Source organism: Trifolium pratense, linkage group LG2, assembly GCF_020283565.1.
Source record: "Trifolium pratense cultivar HEN17-A07 linkage group LG2, ARS_RC_1.1, whole genome shotgun sequence".
Classification (NCBI taxonomy): domain Eukaryota; kingdom Viridiplantae; phylum Streptophyta; class Magnoliopsida; order Fabales; family Fabaceae; genus Trifolium; species Trifolium pratense.
Genome location: NC_060060.1, coordinates 50,593,866 through 50,619,619, shown reverse-complemented (window position 1 = coordinate 50,619,619; position 25,754 = coordinate 50,593,866). Strand labels below are relative to the sequence as shown.

Sequence of the window (25,754 nt, the reverse complement as noted above, 5' to 3'; positions counted from 1 at the left end):
TTCCCACAGACGGCGCCACTGATCGTGTTGACCAGAAGAGTGCGACTTCGCCGGCGTTTGCGGTGGTTGAGAGCGTTTGAGACCCCTGTTGAAGCGGAGGGGGGTTGTGTACCTGCAGGCACTCCGACGCTCAAGTCAGTTTGTGTTTGTGAAGGTTTTCTTAGCTAAAATAATGCGTACCTTGCAAATGAAGTGGAGTCACATATATATAGCCCCCAGCGCTGGGCCAAGACCCTTGATGGCATTAATGGCCATCAAGTGGCTGCCGGAAAACGGCTTGGAGGCCTTGATGTGCAGTAAATGCTCATCATTCCGGTTTACGGCCGTTACGATACGTAAGAGTATCAGACCGTTGGAGTCTTGCTCGGATCGTGTATGTTCGACACCTTCTGATGCTCGAGCTCGATGCTCGGCCCAGAACAGTTACCAAATTGGTCAGCTAGTCCAATCTACCCTTGCAAAGGTAATTTTAACCTTCATCTTTTCATTCCACCATAATCATATCACTGGGGATTACTGTACTCAAGGTGTCCCCCTCAAAATTTCCTTACTGAGCCTAGAAAGACTTTCAACTGGTGACATCAAAATTTTCTATTTTGGAAGGTCTTCCTTGTTTTAATCACAAGTTGTTGGCACTACTGGGCATGTTACATAATTTGCGAGCTTGTATCAATTTCTGTAATGCCCTGAATTTTAATCTAAGACATTACGTCTAATTCTTTTATTTAAAAAAAAAAATACAACTTTTTATTTTTAATTTTCTTATTAGTAATGTGGAGATTAATAATAAATATTCCTAACAGAAGGAAATTTTAACCACTACATTTCTAAACAAGTTTAAAATGAAAAGTTAATTAAAATAGAAGCATGTCAAATTATATTAACTTATTTCTAAACAAGTAAATTTAGTTTGATGTATTTTAGTTTACATACATTTGAATTTGAGCATGACCGAACTAAACTTATAACAAATTTCAGGCTATATTATTTTCTAATGTAAAACTCTCAACATCTTACAGGCCTAGAATTTTCTTTTTTCTCTTTCTATAAGCAAACAAATCTAGAATAAACTCTTGATATTATCTTAGATTGGCTTAACTTGAAAAAATAGAAGTATCTAGTATAACCACAAGTGTCGGTGTCAGATGAGTGTTGAAGAACAATACATGTTGAACACATGAACACGCCTTCCCTCACTATCAACCCTTCGACCTGAAGTTTCGATACTACATATCCTCTATATACATATACTAGTCAATGACTTGACTCTTCAGGACGACACGCACTCCAGTTGCCTAGCATCCAACAACAAAAATAAATATTTGGGCCGAAACACATAATTGAAGATTCAACCACGAATTGAACAAGTCGCAAACAATATATTTTAAATTTAAGTTTATAATAGTCACACCTATGAAGCATAGACTCTCACACGGATAACACGATACCGCTAATGTAAAAAATATAGGACACCGACACCACTCTTATTTATAAAAAAAATATATATAAATTGAGAATCAAGATATATAAATGTAAATTTAAGTTGAGCAAGTTATTTCTTGAAAAAGTTTTTAAAACAAGATATGATGATATTTTACCTTTATTTATCATCTACTATAAAAGAAACTAAAAATATTGTAATCGAAATGTAATGTTTCCAATCCCTCATTGATCAACATTGTTGTTTCGACGCATCTTTAACTCTTTTAGATATATATGATATGTGTTTTTTTTCTTCTTTTTTTAAGGAGAGTATATGCAAAGTAAAAACAATTTTCATTTGACATATGTCCGACACGTCTCGTATGAGTTTCTTAGAGGTGTCGGACACCGATCAAAGGAGTGCCAAAGTAAATGAAAAATTGACTTTTTTCGGACACCGATCTTAGGTATCCGACATGTGTCTTACGAGTGTCGGACACCGAAACGTGTCGGACACCACGACACGCCTAATCATAGAGGTGTCTGTGCTTCATAGCTAGTCACACATAACAAGAGGAAACAAGCCTTAAATATCTTTATTTTTGTTTTTCTTTCTATAAAAAGAGGGCCAAAGTCTAATACAAATTAAAACTTTGATCAAACGAGGAGTAACTAGCAACTCTCATATAGTCAGCTAACAAAAAAGGACATAATAGGGTGAATTAGGTAATTCAACTGATTTGTGGCAAGAGTTAAAGAAGTTTTAAGTCGAGAGTTTAAATTTGTAGAGTTTTGTTTAATAAAAGGCAAATCATATCTTCACATCCCATATTTTACTAAAGCATCATCAACACAAGTTGAAATGAGTGGTAGGAATAAAAAGTGTAAAAAAAAAATAGTAAAATAAGGGTAAAACTGTAAAAAAGTTTTGAAAAATCTCTTAGTTCAATTTTTAATGGGAGGGAAAAGTGTTCTGAAAAATAAATTACAAAGTTTTTACGCTAAGGGTAAACATGGAAATTCGGAGGAAGAGAATTGTTTTTTCTCACGTATAGTAGGGTTCTTATTGGGCGGGTCGTAACAAACATAAAAAAACCCACCTTTTTTGCTTATATTGATTGTAAAAGAAAAAAAGTAAAAGGGGATTTAGGTATCTTGTGAATTCAATTCAATCAAGGTTGTCAGAACCGGACCGGACCGGCCGGTCGGACCGGTCGGACCGTGAACCGGCCATGAAACCGGCTCGGTTATGATCGAAAACCGGACAGGAAACCAACCGGGAAAAAACCGTGGCGAACCGGGTTGAACCGGGTTGAACCGGCGAACCGGCCGGCCGGTCCAAACGGTTTTGCAATTTTTTTTTTTTTTTTTTTTAAAAACAAGGCAAAATCTTTTTTTTTTTTTTTAAAAAAAAAAAAATCTGAAACAACGTAGGAATAGGAAAAGTTGTTTTTCATCTTTTTTCTCTTCTCTCATTAGTCATCACGTAAAAACGCTTAATTTTTTTTCTCTTCTCTCCTCCACCCTCTTCAACCTTGCCACAAACCCTTCCCCTTCCTCCTCTTGCTCCGGCGCCGGCGGTACTACTATTACCTTGAAGACTATAATGATTATTAGTTTTTAACTTTTTATGTCTAGATGAACATTATAATGATTATTACGTTGCATTTAGCTATGCATTTGGACACTAGTCTTTATGAACTTGATGAACATTTAGTTTTTGCTTTTTCACTTGGCACTTGGTTTTGGTAGTATGTTGTCAATTGATTTTTTTTGAAAGCAGTATGTTGTCAATTGATGTTATGGTGCTATTTTGTGTTATTGAACTTAGTTTATTATATAATTTCTAATTTGGTTTGAATTATAAATTTTATTTTATTTTGACATTTGATATTTTATCTTTTTAATGTGTGAAATTATGAAATATTGAACAATTATTCATATTTTTTATTTATATATTAATTAAAATATATATTTAATTAAAAACGGTTCGACCCCGGTTGAACCCGGTCCGACCAATTGAACCTTGAACCGATGAGCTTGCCGGTTCGATGACCGGTCCGGTTCTGACAACCTTGAATTCAATTGCGTGTGTGTTTGCAAAATGGCGATGGCATTGGATACCGTGTTGCTCGGCGTCCCCCGACCTCACCCGGAAATAGAGGAAGAAAGTGCGAAGCGGCTGAAATCAGAACAGCACACCATCTTCCACGACGACGTCACCCAACGTCCACCGGAAAGCTGCGAAGAAGAAAAAGAAAGAGAGAAGCAGCTGAAACCAGAATCGGATTCTTATTCAGTCAGATTCGGAACCCCCGGAGCTTCTGATATTTACTATTTAGTGAAGGTGAAGGTGAAGGTGAAGGTGAAGGTGAAGGGTGAAGGTGAAGGTGAAGGGTGAGCTAATTTGAATTGGAAATGATAAAATTTAATGCATTTGGGTTAAATATGGTAATAGAAACGTTGAGTAACAATAGCACAGCAAAAAGAATAAGAATTTACGGAAAGAAGAAAACGAAAGAAAAATAGCGTGCCTTTCATATACAAAACTTAGCGCGCAACAAGCAAAGTGGGAGAGTGGGTGCAGCTGTTCTGTTTGTTTGTACTATTTTGGAGAGGCTCTGCGTCTCTGCCTCTTGTACTATAGTATTGCAGAGATTGTACAATGGTGGGAAGAGAGAATGAAAATTTCTCCCTTTTAAGAGAGAAGAATGTGGAACGAACTCTTACAAGAAAATCATCAACAACAACAATATGTCTGATGAAGGAACTGATCCTCTCTTCTCTCTCATCAAACAAAAAAACAAGATGTTTGATGAACCCAAGGTTTTATCTATTTCTTCCTCATCCTCATTTCTGATTTTGCTTTTTAGAGTAACTTATTTTTGTTTTTTTCTTTTGATTTTTAGAGTAGCTTATTTTTACTTCTTTCTTATGTAAGTGGGACAACCTTTTTGTTCAAGCAGAGGTTTAGCTGTGTGTTGGGGGGCGGTTTTTGAGTCTCTCTGCTTGGAGGGTTGTTGGTGTTTGGTGTGTTTCTTTCTGTTTGCCATTTGCTTCTCCCGTACTGATTGTGTGGATTTAACTTGAATAAAGTTTGCCTTTTCAAAAAAAAAAAATCACTAATTTTATGATGTTTCATAAAGTTCTATTTTTTTACTAAAATCTCGATTTTTTACTAGAAATTCATCAATATGAGACAAATATGATGTTTCATAAAGTTCTAATTTTGACTAGAATTTCGATTTTATACTAAAAATTCATCAATATGATGTTTCATAAAGTTCTATTTTTACTAGAATCTCGATTTCAAACACTAACCCCAATGTGTAATATGACGTTTCAATCTTCTAGTTATGTATTCTAGTTTTGTATTTTTAGTAGAAATTTGCCATATAATCATTCTGATTTGTATTTTTATATACTTTTTTTTTTTTTTTTGTAGAAAAAAGTCAAGGTGACTTCGTTTAATTGGCAAGATACGGTCGGTAAGTTACCCGACGTCAAACACCAGGGCTATGGAGGTATAACTTATTTTACTTTTCTTCTCCTTTTATCATACAAAAATATAAAATTAGTGGCATGCATATTTATTATTTTTAATCAGAGCTTTAAAAATACACTTGTGATCCATTGAAAATGTAACAATCCAAATCTAATCTAATCTAATTAATATAATGGTAGAAACTCCAATTTATATACTCCCTCCGTCCCAAAAAGAATGACCCATTTTGAATATATGCACTATTCATATATATTGTTTTGACCATATTTTTCTACTAATAAATAAAAATAAATATTAACATATAAGATGTTGTTAGATTCGTCTCGATGAGTATTTTCAAAATATCAATTTTTTATAATTTTTACTATTATACAATTAAAGATATTAGTCGCCAAAGTTATGCATTGACATGCGTGTTTCGGTCAACTGAGTCATTCTTTTTGGGACGGAGGGAGTATAAAATAGTATTTTATGAAGAAAATAAGGAATAAGTTAGGAAGGGCAGACCAGTAATTACGTGGTAAAAGAGTATTTAGTGTTAAGAATATAGATAGTTAGTTAAATCTTTCTAGTTAGCATTTCCATTAATTTGTTATTAGATGGTTTGACTTTTGCTCTCTATGTAATCAACAACAAAAAAAAGCCACCATTATATTATTTTCATTACTATCTTCAATCTCTCGTACACACCAACCATCACATGCAAATTGGGTTTTAGCATATCATGGTAACAATAAACTAAGTTGAAGAATCCAAACCTTTTCCCCTTCTACTCCACGTAAACCTTATCACTAAAATTCTTGAATAAGTGGAGTTTCTGCAGAAAAGTGGAATTCCATCCCAAGGACAGAACTTGGAAGTTGTAATTTGAAGAATGATTGGATCTGAGCACAATCAAAGGTGAGTTCCTTTAGGATTAGAGCCCACCTCTTTTAAGTTTAAGAATCATTCACCTTAGCATAAGAATTAATTAATTGCATGTACTAATAGGAATTAAGGAATTTAAGTTCTAACTTTTGGGTTATGAAAAAGGGGGTTCATGGTAGATAGTAAAATTAGTGAATAAAACCATGAAGTTAGAGTTAATAATTAGTTAGAAATACTTTCCCCATAACTATAATATGATACCATATTCATTTTATGTTCTAATGTGTTGAGAATGTAAGCTTTTGAAAGAAAATGGAAGTTAAAACGTGTTTTTTCCAAATCTGGGTTGTTATTGCAGCGCACAGACTTTGAACCTGTGCAAAAGGTCATGCACTGGTCCAAATACAATGCTGGAACAGGTTTTTAAAAGCTGCTGTATTTGAACCGGTGCAAAAAGCCCAGTTTTCTATTTTTGAGCCGGTTGCACCATAGCATAAAATAATTATTTTTAAACTTTCTCAACGCATTAGACACCTTAGAAATGATAATTGAACCCTGAATCAACGTGCTATCATAAGAATTAAGATTATTAGGTACTTAAAACTAGTAAATTAGTATGGGATTTGGGAATAAACTTAAATAATTCATTGCTTAAGAAAGAAAATGTAAATGGGTTTGGGACATTGGTAGCTAGATTATCTATAAGCGAGACAGTTACTAGTGTCCCTTTATTTAGTTTGAGCAGGATATTTTAGTTGATCATTATACTTGAATTCTGGTACATACATTATTATGTGCTGATTATAATTACATTTTCTACATGGTCACTGGGACGCCACACGAGCTTCGTATTATAGTCAATCGCGTTTGTTGGATTTCGCATTATAGGAATCCACATGGTAATTTAATTAATATGCGAGGTAATTTCCGCGTCCAATTATTATACTTACAATTGGCCGGACACGCCGGCGTTTGAGACTACTCACCTTAATAAAACGAACCAAGATTTATGATTGTGTGACACATTTTATTACGTTGAATTGAAGTACTTATAGAATAATACATATATTGATCAACCGGCAGGATAACCGCTCTAACCACTAACACCCTAGTTAAACTGACTGAGGCTTTTGTCTCAACCCATTCCCTTTTACCTTTTTTTTTAGATAAACAGGTCGATCAAGATAAGGGTAAGAAGTTGGCAAAAGGAGTTGTGCATGTGTTCATTGACACACTCCTATTGGTTTATTTTCTTCCTTATTTTGGATAGATTGAACTATTTGAATTCATGTAGCGATTTTCTGCTGTCTGTATTTGAATTATTATTGATGCTGGTGTTACCATGTAAATTAAGACAAATTATCCTCGTCATTTTAATGTATCCGGACTTAATTATGTATGTTCTTATCGATATTCTAGACAATTGATATGGGGCGTTATAGAAATATTGACTCAAAATTTTTAAATTTCAGAATCATGCTTCGCCTTTGTCGTGTTGGGTGTTATGGAGTCACTTTACGAGAAGAAGATCTTACTCTCATGTCAAGATGTATTTAATCACTTGACGAAACCAAGTGAAAAGGAGAAGGACAAAGTGAAAGGGGCTTCAATTAAAGATACCTTGGTGTGGATTAGGGACAATGGCTGCATCTTGGAACGTGACTGTCCTTATGATTTTGATGGAAAGGTCACTCCATTTGAATACAAGCGCAAGGTATATATGATAGTCTCGTTTCACTTTACATTTTTTTTCTTCTTTTTTTCTTATAAGATGAATATTGTATTGCCTTTCTCATTGATTTGGTTAAAATATATACAAAGAGTACATAAGAGATTCTAATTAAGGTAGTCGTTACACTATAATAATCACAACAAATATTTACATATTTATTTTAGGAATATCCTCATATTCTGTTTGTACCAAAAAAAAAAATCCTCATATTCTGTCATTTCTTTTTAAATTTTTAATTGTTAATTAGTTAATTTGGTTTTGTTCAGCCATGCCTTCGTGTGCAAACTTTTTTTAAAATGGAAATCCCTTTAAAACCAAATAAGCGCCTTGAAAAAGATCTGGAATGGGAGATACAACAGGGACCTCTGGCTGCAGAAATGCTTTGGCTTCCGGGGATGGAAAGAATGACTGGAGTGAGTTTAAAATTAATGTTTTATTAAAATCTCAATATTATTTTGTGATATGTAAAAATAAATTTACAATTTCATTTAATTTTATTAGGAGGTATATTCTGGACCGGTAGATGAAACAGTTTTTGAGAAAGCCGAAAAACATGGAGTCATGCTGGTTGGATTTGGGGAGACGATCAAGAATAACAAATTGATCAAATTCTGGATAATCCAGAATTCGCATGGAGAAAAGTGGGGCGAAAAAGGATTTGGAAGGATTAATAGAGCACCATGCCACGGGAGACTGTTGATTTATTCAGCTTGGGTTATTCGGGGTGTTACGGATATTATGGACAAATAAGTCTAAGGTGACATTTTTTTTATTCGGGGTGTCAAGTTTTTATGGTAATGTTAGTAGGGGTGTACGTGGGCCGGATTGGGTTGGGTTTGGCCAAAACCAAAACCCAAACCACATATGGTACTCCGGGTTGGGTTTAGTAAAATAACAACCCGTTATAACATTGGGCCGGGTTGGGTAAATCCACTAATTTCCGGGTTGGATTGGGTTGGGTTGTGGGTTACCCAAATTATTTTTCTATTTTTTTTATTAAATATCTAAATATTGAATCATCATATTTTCTCATAAAAAATAACTCAATCAATGTATCTTCTTGAAAAATAGGGTAACTTTTTTTCACTATAAAAAATAATCACCCATTTTTGTGTGTAAATCTACTAATTTACGGGTTGGATAGCGTGTTATCCAAATGATTTTTTTTCTTTTTTTAATATCAAATGACTAAACCATGAATCACTATATTTGTTTATGAAAATTATTCAAATTTTTTAAATTTTTAAAAAATAATGCGAAAAGTTATCATATTTGTTTATAAAAATTATTCAATCTTTTTTATTTTCGTAAAAAATAGTATAACTCATTTTCAATATAAAAAATATTTAATAATCAAATGAAAAAATCTTTAGTATTTTCATAAAAAAATTTCAAGAAACATAGCACTAGTGGGTTAGTGGGTTTTTTGGGTTGGGTCCGGTTTTACCCGAAACCCGATTTTTTTAATGGGTTTTTCATTTTTGAAATCCATATCCACCCACTTGCCCGACCCAACCCACTTTTTTGGGTTGGGTTGGGTGGGTTTGACCGGGTCGACCGGATTTGCCCAACCCATGTACACCCCTAAATGTTAGGATGTTAGTTAAAAAAAGAACTAGGATGTTAGTTAAAAAGAAGAATTAAATGTTAGGACTGCTTCTATTTTTATGTTTAAGAATCCTTTGTTAGGACTATTTCTATTTTGCGTTGTTTAAGAATTATTATATGTTAGGACTGTTTGTATTTTGTGTCTAAGAAGTAAAGCAACAAAGAATTGTTTCTTTTTTTGCTAGAGTTATATGTTGTGCTGTAAGTAATGCTGTTTGTAACATCCTCTATTTTAATTAATTAGAATCCCGTATTTCAATTTAATTATTTTAAGTGGTCAATTTAGTGAGACTATGATAGAAAAACTAGTCTAAGAAAATTAAATAAATTCAATATTGGATAATATGTGTGCTGGTGTTGTTATTAATAATACATGTGTGAATTATGATGCTAATGAGATGAATTTAAAATGGCATGATGTGGAGATAAGGATATATATATATATATATATATATATATATATATATATATATATATATATATATATATATATATATATATAAGTAATGTGTGCTATGATTAAGATGCTAGATCATAGGGATTGATACTGGAAAACTAAATTGTAGTAACAATATATATAAACGTGGGAGCTATCAAGGTTTCATCATGGAAGTTGGTGTCTACTGTTTTTTATATTCTTTTTCTGCTGCTGTTTTTTATTATCTATTATTTACTAATTGGTAGCTGTCAATAAAATAGAATTAGTATTAGTCAACTCTATTATTTAAATATCTTAATTGTCCATTTAATTGAATTAGCTTTGGCTAGCTGTCACGGTTTGGATCTTGTATAAAGGATAACAACAAGTTTCATTGTGAATTGAATATACAGAAAATTCCACTATGTTTTGTGATAGTTTCTTGAATCGTAACATGGTATCAGTCGCAAATTTTCATTGCTTCCGCCATTGATTTATTCTGCCATCGGTTATATCTCAATTCTTGTCCCTTTTCCCTTTTTTCTATTAATTTCCCTCATAGTTATGGCTTTCCCAAATTACACAGATTACCTCACCAATCCTTCAAACCCTTTTTACCTACATCCTAATGAAAATCCCTCTGTGGTTCTTGTAACTCCATTATTGGACAACAAGAATTATCACAATTGGGCCCGGTTAATGCACATCGCATTAATTTCCAAAAACAAAGAAAAGTTTATCGACGGGACATTTTCGAAGCCGCCAACGAATGATCCAATGTTTGCACAATGGATACGATGCAACAATATGGTTCTCGCGTGGTTTCACCGTTCTGTTTCCGAGTCTATTGCTAAATCGATTCTCTCGATTTCCACTGCCGCCGGAGTTTGGTCCGATCTGAAGAATCGATTCTCCCAAGGTGACATCTTCAGAATTTCTGACATTCAAGAGGAATTATATCGATTTCGCCAAGGTAACCTTGATGTCTCTGATTACTTTACTGGTTTGAGAGTTTATTGGGATGAATTAGAAGATTATCGCCCAATTCCTTACTGTAAGTGCTCTATTGCTTGTACATGTGGTGGATATACATCCATGAAACAATTTCGTGAGCAAGACTATGTCATTCGGTTTCTCAAGGGTTTAAATGAACGTTTTACACACACCAAATCACACATAATGGCTATGGACCCTTTGCCTACTGTTAGCAAAGCTTTTTCCCTAGTTTTGCAACAAGAAAGGGAATTACTTGGTAATGGTATCACTACTTCTCAAACTGATGAGAATGCTATAGCTTTAGCTGCTAATGCTTCTAGAAATGCATCTAATTATGGTTCTAAAAATGCATCTAATTATGGTTCTGGCACCTCCCGGAATCGCGGAAATCCACCTGTTCTTGCTAATCCTAGCAATTTTAGTGGAAATAATGCTGCCAATGGTCACGGTAGAGGAAAGAATTTTTATGCTAACAAGGGTCCATCCGGTCAGAATCGAATGTGCACTTATTGTGGTAGAACCAACCACATCATTGATGGATGTTTTGAACTTCATGGATTCCCTCCGGGATATAAACCTAAAGGTAAAAGCCAAGCAAATTCTGCTCAAACTGATGCTTCAGTTGCTCAACATCAAGCTCCTCAATTCAGTGGCTTCACACAGGAACAATTTCAAGGCATTTTGACTTTAATTCAACAGTCTCAACAACCACATTCAGGTTCCACATCAGCAGTTCATCAGTCAAATTCAGTAATGACACATCCTTTTGCTTTCAATTGTGATTCTAACAAGACAAGTGGTAAGAGTCCTTTTGTTTGGATACTTGACACAGGTGCAACTGATCATATTTCCTTCCACTTTCAATCGTTTACTAGTTTCAAATCTATTAAACCTGTTCCTGTGTCACTGCCGAATGGCAACAAAATTCTTGCTTCTATTTCAGGCACTGTGCAACTTACACCTACTCTAGTTTTGCATAATGTTTTGTACATTCCTGAATTTTGTGTTAATCTTGTCTCTGTTGCAAAATTAACCAATTCCAATAATTGTTGCCTTCAAATTACTGATTGTGTGTGTCACATTGTGCAGAACAATTCCAAGAAGACGATTGGTACAGCTAATCTTGTTGGAGGATTGTATGTGATTGCAGCCAGTCCTTCCTTAGCCAATAAGAATTCTTGTAATTCTGTTTTTACTGATAGTTTTGATGTTTGGCACATGAGATTAGGCCATGTTTCTAGTTCAGGATTGTCTATCATTTCTAAGCAATTTCCTTTCATTCCTTGTATTAAAAATGCTTCACCGTGTGATGCTTGTCATTATGCTAAACAAAAGAAATTACCTTTTCCTCATAGTTCAATAAAATCTTCAGCTCCTTTTGACTTATTGCATGTTGATTTATGGGGACCTTATTCAACCCCTTCTTTTCTAGGACACAAATATTTTCTTACTCTTGTGGATGACTTTTCTAGATTCACTTGGGTAATATTCATTAAAACAAAAGATGAAACTCAACAACACTTGAAGAACTTCATTGCTTATGTTGAAAATCAATTTCATACTACTTTGAAATGTCTTAGATCTGATAATGGTAGTGAGTTTATTGCTATGACTTCTTTTCTTTCATCAAAAGGTATTCTTCATCATAAAACTTGTGTTGAAACCCCCCAACAAAATGGGGTTGTTGAAAGAAAGCATCAACATATTTTAAATGTTTCTAGATCATTGGCTTTCCAATCTCATGTCCCGATTCCAATGTGGAATTTTACTGTCCAACATGCTGTTCATATCATTAACCGGATTCCCTCACCATTGCTGAAATTTAAGTCTCCCTTTGAGTTACTTCATAAGGAACCACCTTCTATAATTCACTTAAAGGTTTTTGGTTGTTTGGCTTATGCCACTACTTTGCAAGCCCATCGCACAAAATTCAATCCTAGAGCTAGAAAGACTATATTTCTTGGCTTTAAAGAGGGGACCAAGGGATCAATCTTATATGATCTCAATTCCAATGAGTTGTTTGTCTCTAGAAATGTTATTTTTTATGAGAATCAATTTCCCTTCACTCCTGTAACTAAACCAACTACCACCCCTCATATCTCTTCACCTAGTGATCTTGGTGATCCTCTAATACATTTGTCCCCTCAATCTAATTCTGTACCTGAAATTCAGCATGCTTCTGCACCTCTTTCGCCTTCTGTTTCTGCCCCTGAAATTCAGCATGAAATTCCTGTTTCTAACTCTGCACCTGAACCTGCGGTTAGGAAATCTACTAGAATAAGTCATCCTCCTGGTTATCTTGTTGCTAATTATCATTACAATCTTCCATCCAAGAGCTGCTCCAATGTGTCTTCAGGTATTTCTTCATACCCCCTTTCTTCTTTTCTTTCATATGATAATTGTTCACCCCATTACACACATTTTTGTTGCACAATTTCTTCCATAGCTGAACCCAAAACATTTACTCAAGCAAACAAATTAGAATGTTGGAGGGAAGCCATGGCTACTGAATTACATGCTCTAGCAAAGAATAATACTTGGAGTGTGGTTTCTCTTCCTCCTGGTAAAGTACCCATTGGTTGCAAGTGGGTTTACAAGGTAAAGTATCATGCTAATGGATTCTACTGAATTACATGCTCTAGCAAAGAATAATACTTGGAGTGTGGTTTCTCTTCCTCCTGGTAAAGTACCCATTGGTTGCAAGTGGGTTTACAAGGTAAAGTATCATGCTAATGGATCAATTGAGAGGTATAAGGCTAGGCTAGTTGCTCAAGGCTACACTCAAATGGAAGGTGTAGACTATTTTGATACATTTTCCCCTGTTGCAAAGCTAACAACAGTTCGGGTTCTTCTTTCCTTAGCTGCTATCAAGGGTTGGCATCTTGAACAATTAGATGTCAACAATGCATTTTTGCATGGTGACCTTCATGAAGATGTATACATGGTTTTGCCTCCCGGTTATCCCACCACTCATTCCTCTCAAGTTTGCAAGTTAAACAAGTCTCTTTACGGCTTAAAACAAGCCAGCAGACAATGGTACTCCAAACTGTCTGCAGCCTTGATCTCTTTCGGTTATACTCAATCTTTGGCAGATTATTCTTTATTTGTGAAAACTTCTGGTGCTTCGTTTACTGCATTACTTGTATATGTTGATGACATAGTGTTGGCAGGGAATTGCATTTCTGAAATCCAATCTGTTAAGACCTTCTTGGATCAAAAATTCTGCATCAAAGACCTTGGTCAGTTGCGATTCTTTTTAGGCTTTGAAATAGCTAGATCAAAATCTGGAATTTTACTCAATCAAAGGAAATATACTTTGGAACTTTTAGAAGATGCCGGAACACTTGGTTCTAAGCCGGCTGCAACTCCATTTGATCCTTCTACAAAACTTGCAGCCATTGAAGGGACGCCTCTCACTGATGCTTCCTCTTATAGGAGGTTAATAGGAAGACTTTTATATCTAACTAATACTAGGCCTGATATCTCTTATTCAGTTCAGCATTTAAGTCAATTTGTCTCAAGACCCACAGTCCCTCACTATCAAGCAGCTCAAAGAATTCTTAAATATCTCAAATCTGCTCCTGCAAAAGGCTTGTTCTTCTCTGCCTCTAGTGAACTCAAGTTGCATGGCTTTGCAGATTCTGATTGGGCCTGCTGCCCTGATACTAGAAGGTCAGTAACAGGTTATTGTGTACTTTTGGGATCCTCTCTTATTTCTTGGAAGTCCAAGAAACAAAGCACCGTCTCCCGATCTTCAACAGAGGCCGAATATAGAGCTCTAGCTAACTTGACATGTGAACTTCAATGGTTGAATTACTTGTTTCATGACTTGCAAGTTGATTTTTCAAAACCAGCGTCTGTTTATTGTGACAACCGATCAGCTATATATTTGGCTCACAATCCAACTTTTCATGAAAGAAGTAAGCATATCGAGCTGGATTGTCATGTTGTTAGAGAAAAGATCAATTCAAAGTTAATTCATCTACTTCCTGTGTCATCAACTTCTCAATTGGCAGACATATTCACCAAACCCCTGCACTCTACATCATTTCAATCTATATTGTCCAAGTTGCAACTTTGTGATATTCACAGTCCACTAAGTCCAACTTGAGGGGGGGTATTATCTATTATTTACTAATTGGTAGCTGTCAATAAAATAGAATTAGTATTAGTCAACTCTATTATTTAAATATCTTAATTGTCCATTTAATTGAATTAGCTTTGGCTAGCTGTCACGGTTTGGATCTTGTATAAAGGATAACAACAAGTTTCATTGTGAATTGAATATACAGAAAATTCCACTATGTTTTGTGATAGTTTCTTGAATCGTAACATTTTTCCCTTTGGCCGAGTATGTGCCATCTGTTTTGTGCCTTGCTGTTGTTTTTGGGGCTCTTTATGTGCTATTGGTGATTATCTTTTGTATTTGTACTTGAGGGTGATTCTGGCATACCTTATGCTGGATCATCTTCCTGCTAAATAAAATAAAAATAAAAGCAGTTCACTCCTTGTATTCATACCAACACCAATTCCTAGTGCAACTGCAATTCTTAGTCCGAAAGAAATGTCAAATCATTCAGTCAACCGTAGGATATCTATCAGTGTTGTTGAAAGAAAGTGTCTAAGGTAAGAGCTTTTTCCTTATACACTCATGTTACATATGGATTATGTGATGAGAGAAATAGTAATAGAACCTTTACCTGTTAAAAAGAAACTACTAAGAAGGGGTATTGGGTCTGTTTATGTATATATATACCTATTGTTTACTATAATTATGGTTCCATGCATCTGTTTAATTAGTATGCGGTTTCATGTCATCACTTGTTTCAGAATAATAAAATTGGTTGTTTACTATAATTATGGTTTCCTGCATTTGGTTAGTTAGGAAATTGGTTGATTAGAAGGGACTAGACTCTCGAATCCCTAGTGCACTCTTATTATTTTCAACCTTCTCTTTGTAATTCCTAAACTCAATGGGTTGTAGTCTCTATTGTAAGTGATTTCCTTGTGCTAAATCATTAATAAAAGGAGTCTATTCAATTTTCAACTGATGCTGTCAGCTTGTTGGCTGTATGGGAGGGAATCATGCATATAGGATAGAAGCACAAGGTAGTGAGAGTGACATTGAAAGAAAAGGCAGGTTTAAATTTGGTTAGAAATATGGAAGATATTTAAAGATTAGCCTTTCAATGAGATGCTTGTAGTGCCCATCATTTTGCTGACATTCCGAACATAGATTATCATGGAGGCAATGTGTAGCAGCTTATTTCAGAAACACATTATTGTCATCAGAGTATAATTTTGTTACTTTTCAATTGATAGTTGGATGTCAGCTATATCACTGTTACAGTTAAGTTGTAATTTCTTTTTGTAGTTGGCTATTAGTAGCAATACTGCATATAAGCAGTTGATCGTACTCCAATTGATGACCGTTGGAGCTCTTTTCACTCTCACATCCTGTCATTTTTATTTTGCTATATATGGTGAAGATATAACTTCGTAGGGTGTTAGAACTTGTATGAGGTATTCTATGATATAGTAACTATAATTTTCAATTGGGTAGTTATATGTGACAGTTATATGAAATCCATAAATTACTTTGAAATCTTGAAAATATGTGTCATAAATTCTTGAAATCCTGTATTAAAAAATCCTGATTGTAAAAAGTCTTTTAAAAAAGTTTGTTAAAATCTCACAAAGTTAATATAATCTCACAAAATCTTTTAAAATCTTCAAGACTTTTTTTGTCAAAAAAGTCTTTCAAAATCTTAATCCAATACACCCCCTAATAGGTTCTATTTTGATAAGAAAATTCCTTTTTAGGCCCCCTATAATACTTTCAGGCCCCCCGTCTTGACCAATTTGCCCTTAAAACCATTTTGGTACATGCAATACGAAATAACACTATTTTGGTACGTAACTACCGAATTAAAAAAAACGTGCTTTTTGCGGGGGTTTTGTTCAAGCTAATTTGGAGGAGGTTCAAAACCCCCGCAAAATTACAAAATATGTAAAAAAAATTAAAAGCTATAATACATTCAATAACAACCAACAAATTCGATTAAAGCTTCTGAGCCAACAAAAAACCTGATTCTAATTTATAAAATGCAATGTACATACTTCTGTGACAGTTATGTAGTCATGTTTTCAATAGATGCATATCAATTCTCCATACATATTCAGTAACAATTTTCTTACATTCTACAAGGAGTACATAACCGCCCAGGAGAGATACAAGGAGGAAGCAGCTGCTCCCATAAGGCCGAAAAACACAAAAATAGCAGCAACACAAAACAACATAAAAACAGAACAGATGCAACACAAGGAAACAACACAGCAGAAGGAAAAAACGCAGCAACACAAAAACAACAAAGCAGGACCTGAAGTTGAACTTGAAATATCAATTCCTTTGAAGATAGAGTAACACAATTACCAGACAATGTGCTAATACATATTAAGAAAACAGAGTAAGCTTTTCGGTAGACCGAAACCGAATGGGAGCGTTTTCGGTAGATAGAAACCGAATTGAAGCATTTTCGGTACAGAGAAACCGAATGGAAAAAAAAAAAGAAGGTTGGTTTGGCTTTGATTTGCTGCTGCGCTTCTGTTTTAATTTCTTCTGGTTTTTTGTTGGTTGCATCGCTGGTTTGTTGCCGATTCGTTAGGCTTGTATTTAGTTTTCTGCTACACCAGAAACACAAAAACAAAAATAACAACACGAGAGGCTGAATCGAACAAACAATGGGAGAATCAAAACCCCATCGCCCACACATCACCTAAGCAATTGCAATTCCCAACATAATTCCGAACATGAATAATTGCAATTTCAGGAAGCAAAACTCAAATAAGGGAAAAAGTTGGCATTTCAGGAAGCATAATTGCAATTCCAGGAAGCAAAATTCATCAACTTCGGAAGGTAGAAACCAAATCTAAGCATTTTCGGTAGATAGTAACCGAATCGAAGCGTTTTCGGTAGATTGAAACCGAATCGATGCATTTCGGTAGATAGAAACCGAATCTAGATGACAACCTGCTTGTCGTGTGTGCCTCTGTTGTTGTTCGTGCGGTTTGCTGGAACCTAAATTGAATTCGGTAGATAGAATCCGAACGGGACTGAGACATAAATTGAATTCGGTAGATAGAATCCGAATGGAACTGAGACATATATTGGGGCATTTTGGGATTTTTGGGGGGTTTCGGAGCAATTAGTAGGGCCTAAAAAGCAATTTTCTTTTGATAATGAAATAGTTAAGTAGTAGTAGATGATACCTTAACCAAAAGTGAATGAGATTTGGAACTAAGTGGGTTAATATTTAATAGTGAAGTAAATTTAGAGGTAGTACAACGAAGACCGCATCGTTAAAGATTAAGAACTGATGTGGCAAAGATAAGGGACTCCACACGCATTCCTACTTGTTATATGTATTATTGTTGTTATGGTTTGAAATTCTGCACACAGTAGAAAAGTATTGTTTACGATGTTCACACACTTGTCGTAACACTTGACTTACAGAAGGTACGATAAAACAATAAATAGCAGTAAAGTAAATAACACGGTAGAGTTGTTAACACAGTGCAACGTCACTTACTCTGAGGATACCAATACAAGAATGAATCCACTATAATAACTCTAGTTCAAAGCCCTCAGCAATCACCTCGGTTTATGACTTATCACCTAGACACTACCCGTGCTAACTCTACCTAGGAATTCCTAGATATGAGACCCCGTCTCAATTCCCTCTAACAACACAGACAACGTTGTTATCAATACAATAAGAACCAATGATGGAGACACCCTCCTAAGAAACTAAGATTTACTCTTGCTTAAAAGCTTACGAGCAAATCATACACACCTTAAGAATTAACTCCGTACTTCAAAGCTTAGGAGAAGTTCACAATTACAACTCAATTATCTCAGGTCCTAAGCTTGCATCAATGAGATACAAGAAAGACTCACAATTAACAGTCTAAAACCCTAAGACACACGTTTTGTAAGAACATGGTTTTAGATGATCAAACCTATATGCCTGTCTTCATATTTATAGCAGTGAAATAGCTTGGGCTTCAAGTAAGAATTAGGTCTTCAAAATTGCGGCAGTAGTAGATATATTTTTGAAACAAATATTATATTTTCTTAAAGTTATTTTATTCCTTTAGAAAATAGAACTAGGGTTCGACTGCCCTCAGAAACTCATTGACCACGTGCGCCTTGTTGTTTAAATAACCACGAAATAATTCTTCAAAAGATTGAATATAAAATAATAACGCAAGCTGGCGCGCAGTCAGACTACACATGTGTTGTTCCAATATGTACGTACATCTGTCTCAACACTTGATGTATGCACATATATCTCAACACTTGGCTAAAATATGTTTTTGCAAAATGTAGCCAACATACAAAAATCCAACATGGTTGTTGTTGGTATTGTGGTTGTGAGTTTATTTTAGAGAAAATTACAACCTCCTCTCTTCAGAGATATTATATTTACACTCTCCTCCCTCTTATGTATAAAATATAGGCTTTGTCTAATGTGAAATAGGAGGACAAGTCTTCCATCATACACAAGTATCTTTTAACCATTAGATTTATAGGCCCACCAACTCTTATTGTATGTCAGCGACACGTGATTATTTTTTTCCTTCTTCCTCGTCTACTCCTTCGTCTGCAATCACTGTGATGCTTCCCTTATCTTTCTTCATTTCATGTTTTTGTTTAATGGTTTAACATACAATTGATGCTATATCAAGCAAATGATCATTCATTCATCCTTGTTTTCATAGATCCTATAACAAACAACTCATCTTTAAAATAACAGAAAGAGGGATGGAAAACAATGGGGACAGATCTATATGTTGATGATGATGGTCAGCAATGAAAATTGGAGGTGGTCGCGGATACTGAGTTTCGGCGCGGCGGAGAAGAGTTTCGACACGGTGGTCGCCGACGAAAGTTCTCCGATCATAAAATAAATTTAGGGGTTTTATTGTGAATATTATGGGGAAGATAATGGCCAGTCCGGTTTCTGCGTATGTGATCCACGGTGGCCTGAAATTAAAAGAGAAAGCAGCGGTGGAGGTTCCTAAAATCTCTCTAATCTGAAATTAAGTTGAGCAGTTTGAGGAGAGAAAGAGAGTGATCGTGTTGATGTTTCATGGCCAAACGATGGCGGTGGGACGCTTTAGGGTGGTTGTCCATGGTGGCTGATTGTGGCAAAGAAAGGGAGGAGTGAAGACCGTGCAACCGTAAAGAGATGAACTCGTGAAAGAGAACTGTTTTTTATTTTATTTATAAAAATGTGAAAACAAAAAAAAAAATAGTATTAATTTATGTAGTACAAACAATACATGATATTATCTTGTGCTTTAATTTGATCCAACGGAGGAAACATGTCTTGCATGGTAGAAGACTTAATGACTTTTGCATAATAGACTTCGCCATAATAATATAAGTTAGTTCTTTTTTTTTTTTAAACAACTATTCGAGATTTTTTTTAATAATTAAATATACTTTTAAATTTAAAAATATATAATAAATTAGTTTAAATTTACAATAGTAAACTTTCTATTAATTTCAAGTTTAATAGAAAAAATAGTAAACAATAGTACAACTATTCGAGATTTCAAAGTTGTAGCCCAAGCAATCCCTACTTATCTTATGAGCTGCTTTCTCATCCCAAAAGGAGTGTGTGAACAACTAGAAAAAATGATATGTAACTTCTGGTGGGGTAGTACCACTGACCAAAGGAAAATGCATTGGCTGAAATGGTCAAAGGTGTGCACTCAGAAAAGAAATGGAAGGCTGGGTTTCAGAGATCTAAGAGCCTTCAATGAGGCTTTGTTAGCTAAACAAGGGTGGAGGCTTATCACCAAACCAACCTCCCTAGTGGCCCAAGTCCTTAAGGCAAAGTATTTCCCAAATGAAAGCTTCCTAAATGCAAAGCATAAGCAAGTGATGAGTTACACCTGGAGGAGTATTATGCAGGCCAGTTGGGTTATTAAAAGAGGCAGCTACTGGTCCATTGGAGATGGGGACGATATAAATATCTGGGAGGACAATTGGATGCAACAAAAAGGTGCTACATACAAGGGCAGACCAAAACCCAATAACTTGAATCTAACCAAGGTGAAAGAGCTTATGGATAGTAACTACAATGAATGGAATATAGATATAATAAATCAAGTTTTCCTCCCCTATGAGGCTCAGATGATTCTAAATATTCATATCATTGACAAAACTCAACCTGACATGCTCACACGGGATTGCACACAGGATGGCCAATACTCAGTCAAATCAGGCTATCATGCCATTATGGAATGGGGTAATCTCCCTAATGCTAGTCCATCAAATAACTCTCAGCACATCTGGAATGTCCTTTGGAAGCTACAAGTGCCCCCTAAACACAGCCACCTGCTATGGAGAGTGCTTCATAATGCCTTACCAGTAAAAAACAACTTGTTCAAAAGAGGGGTCAGGTGTGATCCCTTATGCCCTCGCTGCTCAAATAGCATGGAAACAATTCATCATGTTTTCCTAGATTGTGAATGGGCAAAACAAACCTGGTTTGCCTCAGCCCTGACCCTAAACCTAGGGCAAAATCAACTCACAGACTTCTATGATTGGATTAATTATATGATAAACAACACAAACAAGGAATGCATAGAGAAGATAACTGCAATCATTTATGGGATTTGGTATGCGAGAAATGTATTGGTTTTTCAAGGGAAAAACTTACCTCCTCAAGAAATTAGCTCCACGGCTTTAAATCAGCTACAGGAATACCAAACGCATGGCCGGGAACAACATATCCAAGATCCTCAAGTGAGAAGGAACGGATGCAGCAACGACATCAGCTGGAGTCCACCGCCTAGGGGCACCCTGAAGGTCAATGTGGATGCTCACCTAAGCAGTGATGGCCATTGGTCAACGGGGCTGGTTCTACGGCGGTCGGATGGAAGCACCGTCGGGGTTGCAACGAGAACTCACAACGGATCGGCGGACGTTGTTACTGGTGAAGCGATGGGATTAATGGATGCTATATAATGGATCGAAAAGCTTGGAGAACAGAGTGTTATCTTTGAGATGGACTCCCAAGTCATTGTTAAAGCGGTTAAGGATCAAAGCAACATATTCAAAAGCTGGGGGAAAGTGGTAAGACGATGCATACTCTTCCTAAAGGGAAACCCTAGTTCAGATATCAAATGGGTTCAAAGGAAAGCAAACCAAGCTGCCCATGAAATGGCTAAATAGGCTGAAACTGAGCCCAATAAAGAATGGACTACCAACATCCCCTTTTGTATTTGGCCTGTTATCCAAAAAGGTAAAGGCAATATTCCTACTATTTCAAGTTGAATAAAAATCCCTTTTTACCTTCAAAAAAAAAATTAAAAAAAATTTCAAGTTTAACGTCTTCCTTACCGAACTTAATTCCTACCTTCAGCGGCCCTTCTTCCTTAAACTTTCTCATTGCGTGATCGTTCAAGAAAAGAAAACATAATCAAGGAACCCCACAAGTTGCATATCTCTCTTAGGCGCTGATATTTTTTTATACATATTTTCTACTTTGAGTTTCTCTCTTTCTTTAGATTCATTCTCTTCTTTTTTTTTCTAACTATGCCATTTAGGGATGTGGGATAGGTTTTACTCCCACATACATTTGGATTTTTAAACATAGAATACATTTAGGGATCTAAAGATTATTCTATTTACATATTTAAATCATAGAATAAAATGTTATGAATCTTTAAAGAAAATTGTTCTTGGAAGCACGGTTAAGAATAAATGTCATGATATTCTTTGTCCTCATATGTTCATTCATTTACAACATTATAATTGAGACTATATTAAAATTTGATGCTTCAGACTATTGGGCCATCACGAGGGGCAGTCGGGGAATCATCCACATTGGGTTCAAGAACAACTTTATAAGTGAGTTGAACACCACACTTTAACCTAAAACCTTAAGGTATTAGGTTTATGGATCATCGAGTTGCCTAGCATCCAACAACAAAAATAAATATTTGGGCCCAAACACATAATTGAAGATTCAACCACGAATTGAACAAGTCGCAAACAATATATTTTAAATTTAAGTTTATAATAGTCACACCTATAAAGCATAGACTCTCACACGGATAACACGATACCGCTAATGTAAAAAATATAAGACACCGACACCACTCTTATTTATAAAAAAAAAATATAAATTGAGAATCAAGATATATAAATGTAAATTTAAGTTGAACAAGTTATTTCTTGAAAAAGTTTTTAAAACAAGATATGATGATATTTTACCTTTATTTATCATCTACTATAAAAGAAACTAAAAATATTGTAATCGAAATGTAATGTTTCCAATCCCTCATTGATCAACATTGTTGTTTCGACGCATCTTTAACTCTTTTAGATATATATGATATGTGTTTTTTTTCTTCTTTTTTTAAAGAGAGTATAAGCAAAGAAAAAACAATTTTTCGTTGGACACATGTCAGACACGTCTCGTATGAGTTTCTTATAGGTGTCGGACACCGTTCAAAGGAGTGCCAAAGTAAATGAAAAATTGACTTTTTTCGAACACCGATCTTAGCTATCCGACATGTGTCGTACGAGTGTCGGACATCGAAACGTGTCGGACACCACGACACGCCTAATCATAGAGGTGTATGTGCTTCGTAGCTAGTCACACATAACAAGAGGAAACAAGCCTTAAATATCTTTATTTTTTTTTCTATAAAAAGAGGGCCAAAGTCTAATACAAATTAAAACTTTGATCAAACGAGGAGTAGCTAGCAACTCTCATATAGTCAGCTAACAAAAAAGGGCATAATAGGGTGAATTAGGTAATTCAACTGGTTTGTGGCAAGAGTGAAAGAAGTTTTAAGTCGAGAGTTCAAATTTGTAGAGTTTTGTTTAATGAAAGGCAAACCATGTCTTCACATCCCACATCTATATATATAATTCCTAGATAGTTCTCCTACTATCCATCTTAACCCTAATCCACATCACCCACTTGCATCCAATTAAATCCCACAATAATGCCACATCACTTCCTTATATTATATCATTCTCATCTCTATTTTTTTTATATTATATCAATCTCATAATAAATAATAAAGAATTATGCTTCTCTAATTATCCAAAAATTGATGTTACAAGATGTTATAGTTTTGATTAACAAAAAACAATAAAATAATGGACAAAAGATTATTAGCAAAAACATTCTATTGTGAACAAAAAACAATAAAATACACAAAATAAAAAAATAAAAAAAAAATTAAAATGGATAATAACCCAAAACAACAACAACAACAATAATAATAATAATAATAATAATAATAATAATAATAATAATAATAATAATAATAATAATAATAATAATAATAATAATATAATTCCTAGATAGTTCTCCTACTATCCATCTTAACCCTAATCCACATCACCCACTTACATTCAATTAAATCCCACAATAATGTCACATCACTTCTTTATATTATATCATTCTCATCTCTATTTTTTTTATATTATATCAATTTCATAATAAATAATAAAGAATTATGCTTCTCTAATTATCCAAAAATTGATGTCACAAGTTGTTATAGTTTTGATTAACAAAAAACAATAAAATAAAGAATGGACAAAAGATTATTAGCAAAAACATTAACTATTGTGAACAAAAAACAATAAAATACACAAAATAAAAAAAAATGATAATAACCCAAAATAACAACAACAATAATAATAATAATAATAATAATAATAATAATAATAATAATAATCCAAAATATAATAATAATTAGTACCACACATTATATATAGATTATAACATTCCTTAGTGACAATGAAGATGAGCATAGTTGGATTCTTTTAACATTTATTCCATTTAAATGTCAACCGTTTTCATAGAAACAACAAAGAGTTTATAATTTAGTCACACAAAAAAATACGAAGTGTGTATACATTATTGACTTAATTACATTATAATTGTAGAGAATAGTGAAGGTTATGACAAAAGTTAGGTTATGAGATTGAAATATATAACCATTATCATTATCATATTTTATTCAATTTTGATGGTCTCTACTCATTCTCTATACATATAGGTATATATAATTAGTATAACAGTTACTTCTTTATCCATGCATACATTTCTATTGAGTTTAGTTTTTAGTTAAAAAAAATCACTCTTTCAAACCATAGCTCCTATCTACCCTCATGTGTCTGCTATAGTAGCTGGAAAAGCAAATCTAAAGTTGCAAGTTCGAATAGTTCATGTGTGGAATATAACGGACAAATACAAACCAAACTGAGGTTACGTCTATGAATATGTTGTTTATTGATGAAAAAGTGGTGTACTATCTTGATATACTTCTCACATTTTCACAAAATCTCTATTGATGTTTTTTTATTATTGACTTTTTCCCTTTTTTTACTTTGATCATCCGGTGTGATAAGATTCTTGCTACTATGGGAAAAAGTTTGGTTTCAAAGATAAAAAAATTGGTTGAAAGGATCAACATATAAGGTTGAAAATATATTGGTTGGAGGAAGTGATAAGTACATCACTTTTATTATTATTATTATTATTATTATTATTATTATTATTATTATTATTTTCATTTTCACAATACTTATTGTTACAATTTATACGAATAATTTTTCAACATTATAATATAAAATACCACATAACACATGTGCATCGCACGGGTGTGAGACTAGTTTTACTAAAGCATCATCAACACAAGTTGAAATGAGTGGTAGGAATAAAAAGTGTAAAAAAAAATATAGTAAAATAAGGGTAAAACTGTAAAAATGTTTTGAAAAATCTCTTAATTCAATTTTTAATGGGAAGGAAAACTGTTCTGAAAAATAAATTCTAAAGTTTTTACGCTAAGGGTAAACATGGAAATTCGGAGGAAGAGAATTTTTTTTTCTCACGTATAGGGTTCTTATTGGGCGGGTCGTAACAAAAACAAGACTAGCCCAAACATAGAAACACCCACCTTTTTGATGATTTCTCAACGCACCCACCATTTTCTCCCGCACTCCCCAAAAAATTCGGAAAACGTTTCCCGAATTTTTTATAGTGTAAATTTTACACTAATAAACAGTTCGGAACGTATTTTCCGAATTTTTTTAGGTGCGCTAGGGAGTGCGGGAGAAAGTGGGTGGGTGCGTTGAGAAATTTTCCACCTTTTTTGGTTATATTGAT

General features: G+C 34.4%; 1 protein-coding gene across 2 annotated transcripts; it reads left to right on the top strand.

Moving 5' to 3' along the window:
* The first annotated feature begins 3,505 nt into the window (after window positions 1–3,505).
* On the top strand, window positions 3,506–9,398 carry LOC123907837 (cathepsin 7-like). 2 transcript variants are annotated; one of them, XM_045958226.1, is made up of 6 exons: window positions 3,506–4,248; window positions 4,868–4,946; window positions 7,267–7,508; window positions 7,793–7,939; window positions 8,028–8,323; window positions 9,115–9,398. In XM_045958226.1, the coding sequence occupies exons 1-5, from the start codon at window positions 4,177–4,179 to the stop codon at window positions 8,274–8,276; spliced, it is 789 nt and encodes a 262-aa protein (XP_045814182.1). In that variant the 5' UTR covers window positions 3,506–4,176; the 3' UTR covers window positions 8,277–8,323; window positions 9,115–9,398. The 2 variants fall into 2 exon arrangements, with proteins under 2 accessions (XP_045814182.1, XP_045814183.1); XM_045958227.1 differs by lacking the exons at window positions 3,506–4,248; window positions 4,868–4,946 and adding an exon at window positions 5,890–6,714.
* Window positions 9,399–25,754: the final 16,356 nt, after the last annotated feature.

Excerpts from the sequence above, each read along its gene's own strand:
- LOC123907837 (XM_045958226.1), top strand. The coding sequence starts at position 4,177 with ATGTCTGATGAAGGAACTGATCCTCTCTTCTCTCTCATCAAACAAAAA. Across the intron at positions 4,249-4,867 it reads AGATGTTTGATGAACCCAAG|AAAAAAGTCAAGGTGACTTC; the intron begins GTTTTATCTATT and ends TTTTTTTTGTAG. Across the intron at positions 7,940-8,027 it reads GGATGGAAAGAATGACTGGA|GAGGTATATTCTGGACCGGT; the intron begins GTGAGTTTAAAA and ends TAATTTTATTAG.